Here is a 15898-nt window from a genome sequence, read left to right on the forward strand (position 1 = left end):
CAATGTTTGCAGCTAAACAGGCAGCCCCAGGCTCTCCTAAAGATGATAATGAGGAGAAGACAGAAAAGGTAGAGCCCATCCCTACCTCCCCCTCCCCAAATCCCTCTCAGAAAATTTTGCCACCCCCATATGAAGCTCCTAAAACTCCTGTGGATCCAGCTCTGCCAATAGCCCCAGAATGTACTGAATCTGAAACTGCAGCAGAAGCTTTGCCTATTGCGATAACTAAAACTAAAATAGATGCACAAACAGGCAACACCACGCAGGTTACTGAACTGCGAACACGAACTAAGGCCGAACTTAAAGAATTTTTTAAAGGAAATGCAACGAAAAGCCGATGAGGCACCAATGGTTTGGGTCGGGCGGCTAGCCTTAGAACACGAAGCAGAATTGGTGGACCGTGAGGAGGCTGGCATCTTAGCCAAAACGGCCAATTGGGCACAAGGCTTCCCGGGTCATGCTTTATTAAATAATCGCATTTGGCCACTTACCACCCCGGCAGTTGCCGTTTTAGCAATGCAAGGCAGTTTTAAAGGATTGTATATCCCCCCAGGAGCCTTAGTTACTCCACACGATTTAATATGGGCAATCGCAGGAGCTTCCATAGCCCTGTGGGATCCACTACAAAACCCACTTAATTTAACTGTTCAACAGCAATTGGTGGCCACACCCTTTATACATGTTACTGATCCCACCCAAATTCCTGTCTCAGCAGAGGCAGTTGATTTAGCATTAGAAGCTGCCCCTGGAGCTGACACCGGTGCCATGCTGCACTTGCATGCGGCTGTTCGCAGATCCATCTTAACGTTATTTGAAGTAGTTAGTAAAATTAAGTTGTCACTGCCGCCCCCGCCTGTTGTCCTCCCAGTTGATTCGCCACCAAAAGACCCTCCGAAGAGTCAGTTTAATCCCCAAAAATATCCTGAGCGAACTAAAGCTGAACGGGCACGATTTGGCTTCCTTCTTAACAAAGGAATCCTCAAAGAAGCCCAGCGTAAAATGTCAGACCAAAAGCAGCAAAATATAGCTGAACAGCTAGGCTGGAAAAATTGGGAGGACTATGTTAGGTCAAAAAACGAATAGGGGCCGGATGCTGCCCGGCCCAAATTAAAGATCCCACCGATGAACGCCCACGCCACCCTGTTAGTTAACGGTGACACCCCCACCTCCTTTTTATTAGACACTGGAACTCAAGTTAGCATTATTGAGCCCAACGTTCCCCACTGTCCTACTGGCTCCTTTATGTTTGTTCCAGGCCTCAATGCAGTACAAAAAAATCCCGTGGTTTGGGTTAAAATTGTCCATGAAAAATACGTAAGAAAAATAAAAGTCTTGTTAGGATCAAAATATCTGCTAGGTGTCTCAGATATTAAAAAATTTAAACTGCATAATCAAATTCTGCAAGCCCTCCCTATAACCGTAGGCGATCATTCCCCCTATACCCCCGAAGTAGTTAACTCCCAGCCATGGAAATTTTCCCCTATCCCCACAAAATCTGAAGGACTTCCCCTTATTGAAGCTTTGCTCACTCAGCTTCTAGAAGAGAAAAAGACAGAAAGGGTTACTGCATCCACCTTTCTGTCCGCAGGTTGGGGTATTCCCAAGCCCGGCGATCCCTCTAAATATCGCCTTGTCATTGATTATAGACAAGCTAACAGCCGTGTAAAGCCTATCACATTTTACAGCTCTGTCACCATTCCAGAAATACAGCGGCAACTAAGTGATGCAAGTAATCAGTGGGCATGTACTCTTGATTTAAAAGATATGTTTTACCAAATCCCACTCCAGGACACACAAGGAATCTTAAATTTTGCTTTTAAGGGCGTCCAATATAAATGGAAAGTCTGCCCACAGGGGTTCTGTAATTCACCTGCACTTGCATCGTCCCATCTCAATATCACATTACAAAAGGTAAAACCCCTACAGGATGTGTCCGTGTTAGCCTATGTAGATGACATTGTCATTTGTGGGCCCAATCCACAAGCAGTTCAAAGTACCACCCAAATGATAATAGATGCATTAGAAGCAGATGGGTGGCAAATTAACAAAACAAAGAGCCACCTGCAGGCCAGCCAGCAATTCTCATTCTTGGGACTCCATTTCACTCCCACCACTCACACACAAGCCCCAGCCAGCGTATTAGACCCTTGGACAGAAGCCCCTCCAAAAAATAAACGAGAGCTTCAGCAGCTACTAGGTCTCCTTAATTATCACCGCCAATATATTCCGGTGCAATTAATTTCTAACCTAGAAATCCTACAAAGCTCTCTCTCTTCTAAACGCTCCCAAGAAGTGTGGAATGCATCAGCACAACAAAGCTTAGAGAAGCTAGCTGGCTGGTTCGCCTCTAACCCCCGCCCTCGCCCATTTTAATTCCCAAGAACCCCTCAACATTAATTTGTTTATCACAAAACACCTTGTAGGGTTCACTGTATTGCAACATAGTAATGCCATTTACAATTGGGCCCATCGCCTGTCTGGACCCCAGTATAACTATGGTCTGGTGGGAAAAATGCTACTGGCTGTGTCCAGTGCTCGTCACTGGTCCCAAGTCCCTATCCCAGGTACCTTGTCTGGACCACGTGTTCATTTAATCCCGTGGCTTACAAGTACCCCTCCACCCGAGTTTCATGGCACTACTCGCACCTGGCAGCTTCTATGTTTCCAGGTTAAGGTAGCTTGGCAGGCATGGACCCTAACTCCCAGCGATAACATTTAGCCCCCCCATCTCACCAACCGTTATGCATTGAAGCAAAATATGATCCCTGGGTTGTGTCTGACGGGGGCACCTCACCATCCCCTAGGGCGGGAGTTCTTTGTTCCACATGTAATTACTTTAATGTGCAGTTACTGCCCCCCTCCTGCTCCGCACAAGAATGCGAAGTGCAGGGCGTTCTTTTAGCTGCCCAGCATGTTGCTAATGCCCACTCTGCCAACAAGCAAGTTGTTTTAGGTATCGATTCTCAATTTTGTTTAGATATTTTAATTGAGCAAGCCTCTCCCTCAGCTTTTGTTAAAATGTGGGACCAAATTTTTGCCCTAATTGGTAAATCCTCTCACTCTTGGTTCGTTACGCACTGTCCCTCTCATCAACCAGACTCTAACCCCCTGCATTTCAGTCTTGATCAAAGAATGAGAGAGGTCTCCCAAGTTCATATGGCAAATCCCGCCCCACAGGCTGACCCGCTGTTGCCTTGGCTCCACGAAGAATGGGGACACTTACCACCCACAAAACTGTACGGCCTGTTATCTGGCTTTTCCGACCAAAAGCCTGACATTAGCCGCAGTCAGTGCGAGCTCATTGTTCAGTCCTGCTTGCAGTGTGTGCAGGTAAAAACTATGAATCGTCCCCGATATGAGCACTCTGCATACGCTGCAGAACACTTTGCACCCAGGTAGTACGTGGCAAATTGACTTAATAGGACCCCTGCCAGGTGCTCGTCATTTTCCAAAAGCCTTAGTTACTGTCGATCTGGGGTCTCGGCAAACTTTTTGTGTCCCTCTTACTAAAACCAATGCTGCTTCTGACACTGTGGCTCTTAAGCAAACAGCAGCTGCCTGGGGCACTCCCACTGAAGTCCAAGCAGATGGTGGGCCACCCTTTACCAGCAAAAGCATTGAACAGCTCATTTTTGGATCGGGCGCTTCCCTTCACATCCATACTAAATATCATCCTCAAAGCAATGGTGTGGTGGAGCAAAAAATCGCAGTCCTTAAGACTATGCTGCGAACAGCAAACCCCAACCCTGATTTTAAAAACTGGAGCTCATTTTTACCGCAGGTAATTATCGCACTCAACAAAAGTTACTCTGGCTGGCCTCACATTTCACCTACACCTAAGCCGCCTTGGTCCCCCATGTTTAACACCGGCCAACTAGTTTGGCTTACAGAACCCCAAGTCTCTGGCCATCGAGAACCTATAAAAGCCACCATTCTCCAGGCCGGCAAGTACCCTAACACCTACTTAGTGGCTACAAGTACCCCCGGTGACAAGCTAGTTCATCATAACTGGCTCAGCAAATGTAGTTCTTAATAAACTAACTAATGCCCCTGAGCAGGGCTCGTATTATTCTGTTTTACAGGTTATGCTGCTCTCCCTCACAACATCTTTGCCCACGGAGCCCTTAGGATAAGGTGGACTACAAACCTGGTTCGCGGCCTACTGGGTGCAGGAGGTCAGCGGAAACCAGTCCCTGTCAGCGCTGAGTCCAGAAGATTGTCTTGTTTGCTCCACTCAGTTCTCACCTAAATATCCATTACCCTTTCAATTTGTACCAATAGTTTATAATTTTTCTTCATTTAATATTTCTAGTGTGAATTGTTCTTCCCCCTATGTGCATTGGGCTGCTTCTAGTGTTTGGAATAATTGTTCTTCACAATTTAATTCTTATGTGTTTCCTGTTCTTAATGCTTCAGGTCGAAGTGATCATAGCTTTCCTTTAATTGAGAGTATTAGAGTTCCAGCATCTCATTGTTGGGTTTTTGTTGGTAATAGTTTAACCACAGCCCCTACTTGGGTTGGTACTTATTCTAATTGTTCTATGTGGAGTTTCTCTTATGCTAATACCTCCCTAACAAAACCCACTCTTAATTTTACCGATCCCCCTCCCATTAATTGTTCTTATCGTCTTAATTATAATATTTTTTTGGAACCTTCTATACTTCCATAACACATCCGTATCTGTTTCATGCCCAGCACATGCATCATGCTGAGGCTGCATCCAGCTTTTATTCTGTAACCAACAATGGGTGGAGCCATACCACAGTTTCTTCCTTAAGATCCGGTCATTTTTGAATTTGCGGTAATGTTGCATTTGCTGTGCTTCCTCCCAATCCCCAGGGTATATGCACCATTGGCACCCTGTATCTACAGGGCGGAGGTATTTATACCTTGCCATCTAGCCACCGACACCATCGTAGTACCCACTCTTTTTGGACTCGTTTGCAAACAGCAACTTCCTCCCTCACCTTCTCTATTGTAGTTTTAACCCTGTTGGTTATATGATGTTACGTGATCAAGTGCTGTTTCAATCCCTTGCTATTGAAATGCTTGCTAATACTACGGGCAAGGGCCTCTCCTTAATTAATCAGCAGTTAAATTCCCTTGTTCAGTATAGTATTCAAAATAGATTAATGATTCAATATTTGTTACAATCTTCCTCATTTTGTACTAAATTTGCTGAAGTATATACCGACTTTGCTGATAAATGCTGCGTTTCTTTGCCTTCTATTTCTCCTAATTTGTCCTCAATTGTTAAAGACCTGCAAACGTTGAGCTCTACTGTCCAAGAGTCACGAGAGTCCTTCCAGTTTTGGTCATGGCTCGATTGGCTTGGCCTTGCGCCCTACAAATCCTATTTCCAATCCCTGTTTGTGTCCCTTCTAGTTGGGCTCGCTCTTCTCTGTCTCAGATGTACCTTCATTAAAGCCTGCATTCACAAGTTTGTTGCCTCGGCCTACATCGCTTCCACCCCCGAAGCACATCCCCTCGTAGGTTGGAATGAGGAGTCGGACTCGGAAGTTTAGGTTTTCGGCCTAACTATTTCGGCCAGGGCACGGGGGCATGTTGAGATGAGTTCCCATCTGCATCCTGTAAAACTTGCCCATACCAGTATTGCCCTGGCCTCTTCTTTTGTCATTCAGTGTTGCACGCATTCTAAAACAATATGCATTTCCTTACCTTTTGGGGGCGAAGCCAGACTTTGAGGCACCTGCTCCCCTACTTGGTGTAAACTTTGCTTGTGCCAATCAGAAACAAACACAAACAGGTTTTGGGCCCCATCCCCTATGACACTTCTATGATGTCATAGTTGGTACTTTATGGGCCTGCCTGCCATGTGCAGGCAGGGAGAGGAGAAAGAAAAACGAATCCTGTGTATCCTGTGTACACCCGTAACCGAGCCTGATCACCTCGAAGCCTCTCTCTCAGCTCACATGTTTCAAACAGAGTTTCTACGTTTGCGGTCGTTATGCGTTGGTTTGTATTTGTAAGTATCAGTTATTACTAAATGCTGCATCTTTGTTTATAAATATTGTTAGTAGATATTTTAGTCATTGTGTGTTTTAAGTTTCATTAACTCTATTAGCTAATCAAACGCTGCTCCCTTACCCCTTGTAATTATCCCCAATAAAACTTTAAATTGATTAATTTTAGTTGTGTGTGTGTGTGTGTGTGTGTGTGTGTGTGTGTGTGTGTGTGTGTGTGTGTATCTCTCTATTCTCAAAAACAGCAAAAGGTTGAAAGGACATGCACAAGATACATCTTACTTATTTTTATATGTGTAAAATATATACCACGCATTCTCTGGACATATGTTCATAAAAATTAAAATAATATACATGATTTGTCAAGACATAACAAATTACAAATTTACCCCAAGTTGGTCCTTATAGGCATCACCTGCAAGCCCACCGCACACATACACACCAAGCAAAGGCCTCAGTAACTATGTGGACCTGACAAAATGCCCTAAAGGGAAACAAAATCAAGCTATTTTGTGCTTAGAGGAAGAGCACTCATGAGCCCTTCAAGAAGAGTAATCTGCCTCCAGCCCCAAAATGTTCAAATCTGTGGCCTGTCCCCAGTTGACCTCAATAGTCATAGTGATAAATAGAGAGCCTCTTGGAAAACTAGGACCCAAATAATATACTGTAGTGCTTTATAGTTCAATACCAATCTTGAATTGCACCTTGTCATAAACATACAGCTAAGGGTAGCAAAAAATCCCTTTTACCCTGTAAAGGGTTACTTCCTCTTTTACCTGTAAAAGATTAAGAAGCTCAGATAATCTGGTTGGCACCTGATCAAAAGGACCAATAAGGGGAGAAGATATTTTCAAATCTGTGGGGAAAGGTTTTTGTTTGTGTCTTTGTCAGCAAGGAACCAGGGCAGGAAAAAAACATCTCCTTAAGCATATCTGGACTAAGCATCTAGTAAGTAAGATGCTTACTAGTATTGCAGAAATAGTAAGTAATAGCAAAGAAATGTGTTAGATTATCTTTTGTTTTAGCTTGTGTATTTTCCCTGTGCTAAGAGGGAGGTTTATCCCTGCTTTTGTAACTTTAAAGTTTTGCCTAGAGGGGAAATCCTCTGTGTTTTTGAATCTTTTGTTATTCTGTAAAGTACTTACCATCCTGATTCTACAGAGGTGATTCTTTTACCTTTTCTTTCTTTATAATAAAGTCTGTTTTTTTTAGAATCTGGTTGTGTTTTAGTGTCCTAAAACCCAAGGGTCTGGTCTTTGCTCACCTTGTTACCTATCTGGTTGGTAGAGTATTCTCAAGCCTCCCCAGGAAAGGGGGTGAAGGGCTTGGGGGGATATTTTGGGGAAACAGGAAGTCCAAGTGGTCCTTTTCCTGAATCTTTGTCTAACTCACTTGGTGGTGGCAGCATACTGTTCAAGAACAAGGTGGAATTTGTGCCTTGGGAAAGTTTTAACCTAACCTGGTAAAAATAAGCTTAGGGGGTCTTTCATGTGGGTCCCCCCCATCTGTACCCTAGAGTTTAGAGTGGGGAAGGAACCCTGACACACCTGAAAATAAATAGGAAACAAGTGAAAATTTCTGAGAACTACTGTATTATTTTTGATATCACCACCATTACTGAAGCACACAGCCACATTCTGCCCCATCTGTAGCTTCCAACTGGACTTTAAAGGTAAAAAGCACATTAAAATAATCAAATATGGAGGTAAAAGAGGCATAAGTAACTGTGGAAAGAACCGTATCTGAAATAAATGGTCATAATTGTCTAGCTAAATGCAGATGAAAGAGATGTTCTCGGTCAGTTATAAAATCTGTTCTGCAGAGATGTTCTGCAGTTATAAGATCAATAGGCTAATAAATATTCACAAAAAGATAACAGCTCAGGAAATACATTGCCAAAGCTTAAAGCGACAAAGAAGGATTCCTTTACCTTAATTATCTGTTCAAATGCTAAGGCAGACTGTAACATCATTGGCTTCTGACTCTGAATCATTTGTTGATCAATTGAATTGTAAAAATGTGCCACCTATAAAACAGACAGGATTTACTATTACATATAAGCAGCATATTTCCATTTATATGCCAATAGTTTTTAATACTTGTAATATATTCCTAAGAATATTGCCAATTCCAATATTTTCAAGACTTACATTTTAGCAATATGATTGTTAATAAGATATTTAACGAGTATATATAATACGCCATTTTAGAACATGTGATCATGTCTCCCTTTAGTGGCTGGCCCTAGCAATTATAAGTTTGTACCTAAAGAGCTTATATTTACCTTAAGTGGAAAATTGCTAATGGCTCTCTTTATTGTAACATCTCATAGTCAATTTCAAAAACAGGTTAATTTTTAATACTGCGCTAAACATTTGTGTGTGACTATTTCTTTATTTTTGTTCAGTTTTTAGGATTAAATTTATTTCCAATATTATCATCATTCAATGTTATTAAATTGTTCAAGAAACACATTGTAGCTTTAATAAAGATAAAGGTTAACAGCAGAAAGCTTATTAGCCTGATAATCATAATGATAATATAATGGTCTGGAAATACTCTACCATTAATGCATAGAAATCAGTACAGATAGTGGTTATGGTTTATTATCTCATACCTGCTTGAGGATAACTGCTTGCTTGCAGAATTTTTGTGCAGTGTTTGCAACTTGCTGTATTTTAGCAGGAATAACAAAGCCAAGTGCAGATAACTGACGCACTTCTCTTAGGAGAGTCACCAAACGATCTGAATAATGTATTTTTAATTCTCCATCACAATGATCCAGCTCCATAATAGGACTGCTAGCTTGCAAGCTAAACCAAAATTAATATTAAAAATTACCTAGTATGATTTGTCCAGGATCCTTTCCAAAATTCCAAAATACTGGATAACATTTACTTTTTTTCTGACTATTTTTTATTTTAAAGTTGTTCATTCTATGATTCTATGTGTTAATCCGGTAACCTCTATCCAAAACTTCTGAAGACTAGCAACAAGGGCAACACATAACAGAACTCCATTTTAACATTTGTTTTTACTCAGAAGATTGTCAGGCATGTTATAATACACCCTGTTTCTTTAGTTCCCAGCCAGGGCTACTCTGAGCACTCTTTGGATTCAGAACCATGCAAGGGACTTCGTCTGAATGTGACACTACCCCTCCACTCAACCATGTGAGATGGAGGAAGAGAGAAACATCAGGGCAGAGCCAGCCTGAGGGTCAGAGACTCGCACCAGCAGCAGCAGATACAGGAACATTTGCATCAGACACAGCAACACTGATGGGGGAAGAAAAGATGAGATCTATTTTTCCCCAAAAAATCACCTACACCTAGAACTGTGCAGAGAGGACTCCCCACCTCTAGGGACACAAGGGTTCCTCAGTCATTTTTGCTCATGGAAAGTCTATTATTCTATTAGAACCAGCCAAGGGGCATAGACTCAAGCTAGAAGAAGCATTTGCAGCATACTCTCAGACACTAATAATGTCATCAGACTATCTTCAGTTTTTGGATTTGATAATCTCACTCCTGTGCTAACTGGCTGTATGTATCGACCCTCTCCCAGCGCGCTTCAGGTCATTTCTCTTCAGCTTTATTCCTTTTGCCCTCCATGCTCCCCTTCCTCCTTTTCCCACCCTCTTTCCTCTGCCTCATTACCCTTGCCATCCTCTCTTCAATGCCTGCTCTCTCGTTTTCAATCTAGCTAATCCTCTCACAACAAACCCATTTAAAAAAAAAGCCTAACAAAAAGCAAAACCTTGTGAAGCTAAGAAACAAGATGTTTGCCAGGCATCACATTGTTCATTTGGCTTGTTTGTTGTAACTCTTCACTGTTGCCAACTCTCATGTGAAATGTGAGAATCTCATCTTTCATTTTTTTTTTCAGATTAAGTTGGTAGCCCTCATGTTTACAGAGGAAAGCTTGAAAGAGTAATCCAAGTGTGTCTTAAGGGTTCAAAAAACAAAAGGTAAATAAAAAGAACTGCCCACCCCCACATTTTTTTAAATCTCATGATTTTAAAGATAATCTCAGGAATGAGTATTTTAACTGCTTTCCTCAATCCAACTTCTATCTGCCTTGTCTATCTAGATTGTGAGCTCTAAGGGATACTGACGACCTGTTATCCTGTATTTGTCTAGTAGCTAGCACAATGGGACTCCAATCTCATTCAGTCTCTAAGAACTACTGAAATACAAATAACAAATAAAAAAAATAATAAAATATTCCCAAACGTATTTCATTTTGCTTTACCAATCAAGTCTGATACAATCCACAACAATGAAGTGGCTGTGAACTGCCCTATTTTATTTCTCTTATTTATTCTCTCTTCTACACCAGAGCTTCACTGTATAGGTCTTCATCAGCTCTTTTTAGATTACACTGTAATACAGACTTTGGTAATAGTTCTTACTGCATACAATATTTTATACTTACCAAAGTCCTGACCGGGGATTCGACAAACCTGACTGAATGTCCCTGGACCAACCATCAAATTGTTCTTGTTCGTAAACCTTAAACTGTTCTAAAAGATCATCTGCATTTTGACGGAATGTTTGAAATCCAGATAAGTCAGAAAGAAGAGCCTCTGCAATCTTGATGGCATCATCAACCTTAAACACAATCCCATTTGTCAACGATGAAAGGGGCATAACTTCTGGATTGTATTTTTATTTTAGAAATAATATATATCATAATCATAATAACTACAAAGATCATTATTTGCAAAACACAAAACATCTAAAGACAAATTGTTATAAGTTGAGTTCTCAAAGAAAGGGAACTTTTGGTAAAGCACATTGTTTTCAAGGAACATTTGTGTTCCCTCTTTAAGAGCCAGATATTATATGTCACAGTCCGTACCCACAGGGTCCTTTTCACCCTTTACATTAGTTCTTTTTGAATCTAACATGAACATACTGTAGTCACTTACTCTAGAATAAACTCCAAACACTGACCATTAAAAACCAAACATGAAAAGATATCAACACTACATACAAAACTTACATTTACAAATTTTAAAAAAGGGCACAGCTGCAGTTACCTAAAGACCTCAATGAACACTCAAAATCTTAAGGAACAGGATTTTGTCAAAATCAAGGGAACCTGCCAGTAGGCTTTGAAATCTGCACTACAGGCCCAAGCACAGAGTACAGTGAAGTGGTGCAGATGACAGACTGTAAGGAAGGCTAGTACAAGCCCTTTAATATTGGTGGAACATGGTGATCTACCCCTAATTGATTATCAGATCCATCTAGGAAGGGTGGGTGATTCCTATAAAGAACTGAGATGGCGTAGTTGGAGGGGAGCTTCAGGAAGGAAATTTGGTTCCTGGGGCTGGTCCTAGAACAGGTGGAATGAGACACAAGGGGAAAGGCCTTTGGGCCCCTGCAGCTTGTTTTGGTCAGGAGAATAAATGAAGGTAACAGAGTTCTTCAAGTGAACTCTGCATATTCACTCTCTGGGGACCTGCACCAACCCGTGCAGCAGGATGGTAGAAATTAGTAGCAGTGACCACTAGGTGACCATGCTCCCTCACGCTCCCTGTCTAGCACTCAAGCGTGTTTTGAGCATATGAGTATAAAGGGGGTGGGCACTGTTACCACCTCAGTTTCTTCCACTACTGATATTTTAATTTGGACTCTGGAGGAGTAGAGAAGGTGGAGGGGCTATGAATATGCAGAGTCCATCTCAAAGAACTCCGGTTACAAATAGGTAACCTTCATTTCTTCTTTGAGTATTCTCTGCATATTCCCACTCTTGGGGTAGTTTGGCAAGCAGTACAGTAAATTGGATGGAGGGGTGAAGAGTTCTAATTAAACAAGAGTAACGCTCTACCAAACTGGGCATCCAACTTGGATGCCATATCCAAAGTGCAAGGCTTCGCGAATGTGTAAATAGTAATCGACCTAGCAGCTTTGCATATCTCAAGGGAATGTGTTTATAAAAGCTGTAGATATAGCTACTGCCCTAGTAGAATGAACTCTAAGCAGAGAAGGAATGGGAAGAGAAGCTCCTCAGTCTATAACACTCTTCAATGCACTGTCTAATCCACCTAGACAGGAACTGAGATGAAATGTCTTTCCCTTTGAGTTACCAGCATATGAAACAAATAACTTAGAAGACTTAAAACTCTTTGTTCTATCTAAGTAGTACGATAGTACTGTCTTGACATCCAACAAATGTAACCTGGCCTCTGTTTTAGATGAATGAGGCTTTGGAAAGAACACCAGTATATTAATAGTTTGATTTACATGAATCTCAGAAACTATTTTAAGAAAAAATTTAGGGTGTGGCCTAAGAGCCACTGTGGCACACTGTACCTCATAATGACACCCTGTAACCCCCATATTCATTATTCATATGTGGTTGTGATATTTCATCCAAAGCATGCCGTGTAAAGTATCATATGAAAGGTCATGATCTGATAAAACTGCTTGTTCTGTCTCAATATGCATATCATTAGTGTGTATAAAAAGTTATGAGATTGTGCTGTATGGTTGTTATTGAAATATGCTGAAGTTTGCTAGTGGCATGCAAAAGATCCCTGCCCAGGTGGGGTGCTGACCACACTGTGTGACTCAACTATGCAAGCACCACACAAAGGGAACTGATCTTTCACTGTGACTTTGTCATTTTTCACTGTGACTCAGCAAAGCCCACCAGGGCATGCCTGGGCTAGTGTCTAGCGGTTAGGATTCCTGGTTTTCACCCAGGCAGCCCGGGTTCGACTCCCGGTGTGGGAAGCAGCCGCCTCTTTTATGGGGGAGGGATAGCTCAGTGGTTTGAGCATTGGCCTGCTAAACCAAGGGTTGTGAGTTCAATCCTTGAGGGGGCCACTTGGGGATCTGGGGCAAAATCAGTACTTGGTCCTGCTAATGAAGGCAGGAGGCTGGACTTGATGACCTTTCAGGGTCCCTTTCAGTTCTATGAAATAGGTATATCTCCATATTATGGGCCAAGGGTATAAAATAAAGGACAGTTGAAGCAGACAGAGCCCTTTCTCCTCTAACCACCTACACTGGAAACAACTGGGATGCCAAGAAGATTAAGATCATCTGAAGAGTCTTGTCCAGACTTCAGGAGGGAAGTCTGTGCATTAAGGACTATAACATCCAGTGGGGTGAGAATAGTGCCTGATTCAAATCCTGTTTAATATATAGATTAGATGCACATTTTTATTTTCTTTGGTGACCATCTCTGTTCTTTTATGCCTACCACTTTTAACCACTTAAAATCTATCTTTCTTTAGTAAATAAACCTGTTCTATATTTTATTTAAAACAGTATATCTTGCTTGGGAAACTTCAGCTCAGGAACAAAAGCTGGTGCATGTCTTCTCCACATTGGGGGTGGGGAGATGGATTGGGTTACAAACTTACACTTCTCAGACTTCTGATCAAAGTAGGACAGTAGTATGGCTCTGGAGCCCTAAGCTGGGGAGCTGTGGGAAACTGGCTGGAGCCTCTCTGTTGATGCTTCATGATAGCATTCAAATAACTCAGCTGGGTGTATCCCTGCCTGTGGGTGTCTGTGTGAGTGCAGTACTAGGGAGAGGTTTGCAGCTTGTCACAACATATCAGTATGAGAGGGAGCCCAGGTTGGTAAGCCAGAGGTCTCAGCAGTATCCCAGTTCCAGACTGCACCACGGGGAACCCATCACAACCATCTTGTCCTTACAAAAAGTACTAAAAGGGCGATCTATCACCAATGCATGTAGTTCACTAATTCTTCTGGATGAAGTAACTGCTATTATAAAGGCCATCTTCACAGATAAATGGAACAAAGAGTAGCTCACTATAGGTTAAAATGGTTGTGACGAATTGAATCAAAACTAAATTCCGATTCCATGGAGGAACAGGGTTTCACACAGGGGGACACAGGTTCAACGTCCTTTCAAAAAGTTCTTAACCAGCATATACGTAAAAACAGATTTGACAATTACATGATTATGGTATGCTGCTTTGAGTCGGACTGCCCTCAGTTTTGAATACATTTATGTACAACAGAGATTCTTTGTCGTTCCAAAGGCCTTGAATGTACAAATTGCAAAGATGTGCTCCCCATCGTGTATGTATTATTAAAAAAGGAGAAGGTGGGTTGAACAAAACTCCATGGAGGACATTTTGAAGTTCCAGTCACCATCTTAGAGAGAAAAAAACCTTCAAAACAGAGAGTACTTTCTGCATACTGTTCATAATGGGTCTGAAATTCCTAAGTAGTCAGTGCTGAAGAGGTCTCATTCTGAGCCTGGCATATGGAGTCACATAGGTCATGGATGCCATTAAATAAACTACCTTTTCACAGGGATATTGAAGCATATGGTAGTTTTTAATTTTTAAAGTCTCTTCCTTTTATGGAGTTGAGAATCACACCAATGAATGGAATCTTTTGTGACTGTGTGAGAAGAGACTCGTTTTAGTTTACGAGAAGACCAAAGGTTCCAAATAAAGAATGAGTGACCAAAATGGCTTTCTGTAATTCTTCTTCTGAGGGAGCCTTCAGAAGCCCATTGTCTCAGTACAGGAATACAAAAAATGCCTGTCTTCTCAGGTATGCTGCAACCAGAGCCATGCATTTGGTAAAGACTTTGGGTGTGGTTGAAAGGCCAAACAGTAGGACTCTGTACTGGAAATGGTCTGAACCATCAGAAAAACAGAGATATTTTCAATGTGAGGGTCTTACTGAAAGATGAATCTTTGAGATTGAGATCATCAAACCAATTCAAAAGTGGACAGGGAGGGAATAATTAATGTCATACTCACCATCCTGAATTGAAATTTCCTGATGAACTTGTTTAAAGCTCTGAGGTCTAGAATTGGTCTGAGGCCTCCATTCTTTTTAGGGGGGTTAGAAAATGTATGTCTGTGGAGAGTGATTGCTAAAACCACAGATCTTAATGCGGTGTCAAAAACATCAAATGATGGCCTCAGGACATGTTTTGCCACATGTTAGCCTTTCATAATGAGACCTGTTGTTAATCTCCTCTGGTGCTCTGGGAGGTTCTTGGTTAAGACAGATCTTCTCCCACAAGTGAAATTGATATCTGGCCATTACTGCTTGATATCAACCATACACATATTTAAAGAAAGCGATGAAAAAAATTCTTCTTAGAGAGTCCAACTTTTTTCCTTCTTTGTCATAAGGAGTCAAGTGCTGAAGACCTGACCTGGATCTTTGACCTGATGCTGCTACCACAAGAGAATTGGTTTGAGGGTGCACATGAAAACAGAAAAACCCTTCCTGTGGGATCTGAGATAATTTATCTGCCGTTTTTTAAACTGACTGAAATGAAGATGGATTTGACCAAGAAGATTTTGCTGGTTGCCAGAGACCTTCCAATATAGGCAATGATACCTTATTCTTTGCAATAGAACACAAAATATTGTATGTGTGGTGTGACGGGTTCGGTCACAGAGACCCCTTAGGGACTGTCACCTGATGTGCTGGAATTACCTCTAAACCCATTTTCCACTGCCAGCTTGGGACTCCAGAACCCTGCCTTATTGAGCCAGACACGCTAGTCTGCTGCATCACAGACCCAGGTCTGGTCCACGCCCCTAAAGCTGCAGACGTTAACCAAAAACTGCTCAGCAAGTCACCTATGTCCAGCACCCAGACACCCAGTTCCCAATGGGATCCAAACCCCAAATAAATCTGTTTTACTCTGTATAAAGCTTATACAGGGTAAACTTATAAATTGTCCACGCTCTATAACACTGATAGAGAGATATGCACAGCTGTTCGCTCGCCCAGGTATTAATCCCTTACTCTGGGTTCAATAATAAACAAAAGTGATTTTATTAAGAATAAAAAGTAGGATGTAAGTGGTTTCAAGAAATAACAGACACCACAAAGTAAGTTACCAAGCAAAATAAAACACACAAGTCTAAGCCTAACACATTAAGAAACTG

General features: G+C 41.7%; 1 protein-coding gene across 1 annotated transcript in view; it reads right to left on the reverse strand.

The window, feature by feature from the left end:
* The window catches only part of DYNC2H1 (dynein cytoplasmic 2 heavy chain 1), a 392465-nt gene that overhangs the window by 361612 nt on the left and 14955 nt on the right, over nt 1–15898 (reverse strand). The window contains exons 11-13 of the mRNA XM_054015569.1: nt 10423–10598; nt 8603–8798; nt 7916–8011 (exon numbers count right to left, since the gene is read on the reverse strand). Coding sequence (XP_053871544.1) covers nt 7916–8011; nt 8603–8798; nt 10423–10598 — 468 coding nt within the window. The remainder of the gene's footprint in view (nt 1–7915; nt 8012–8602; nt 8799–10422; nt 10599–15898) is intronic.

This window comes from Malaclemys terrapin, chromosome 1 (genome assembly GCF_027887155.1).
Source record: "Malaclemys terrapin pileata isolate rMalTer1 chromosome 1, rMalTer1.hap1, whole genome shotgun sequence".
Classification (NCBI taxonomy): domain Eukaryota; kingdom Metazoa; phylum Chordata; order Testudines; family Emydidae; genus Malaclemys; species Malaclemys terrapin.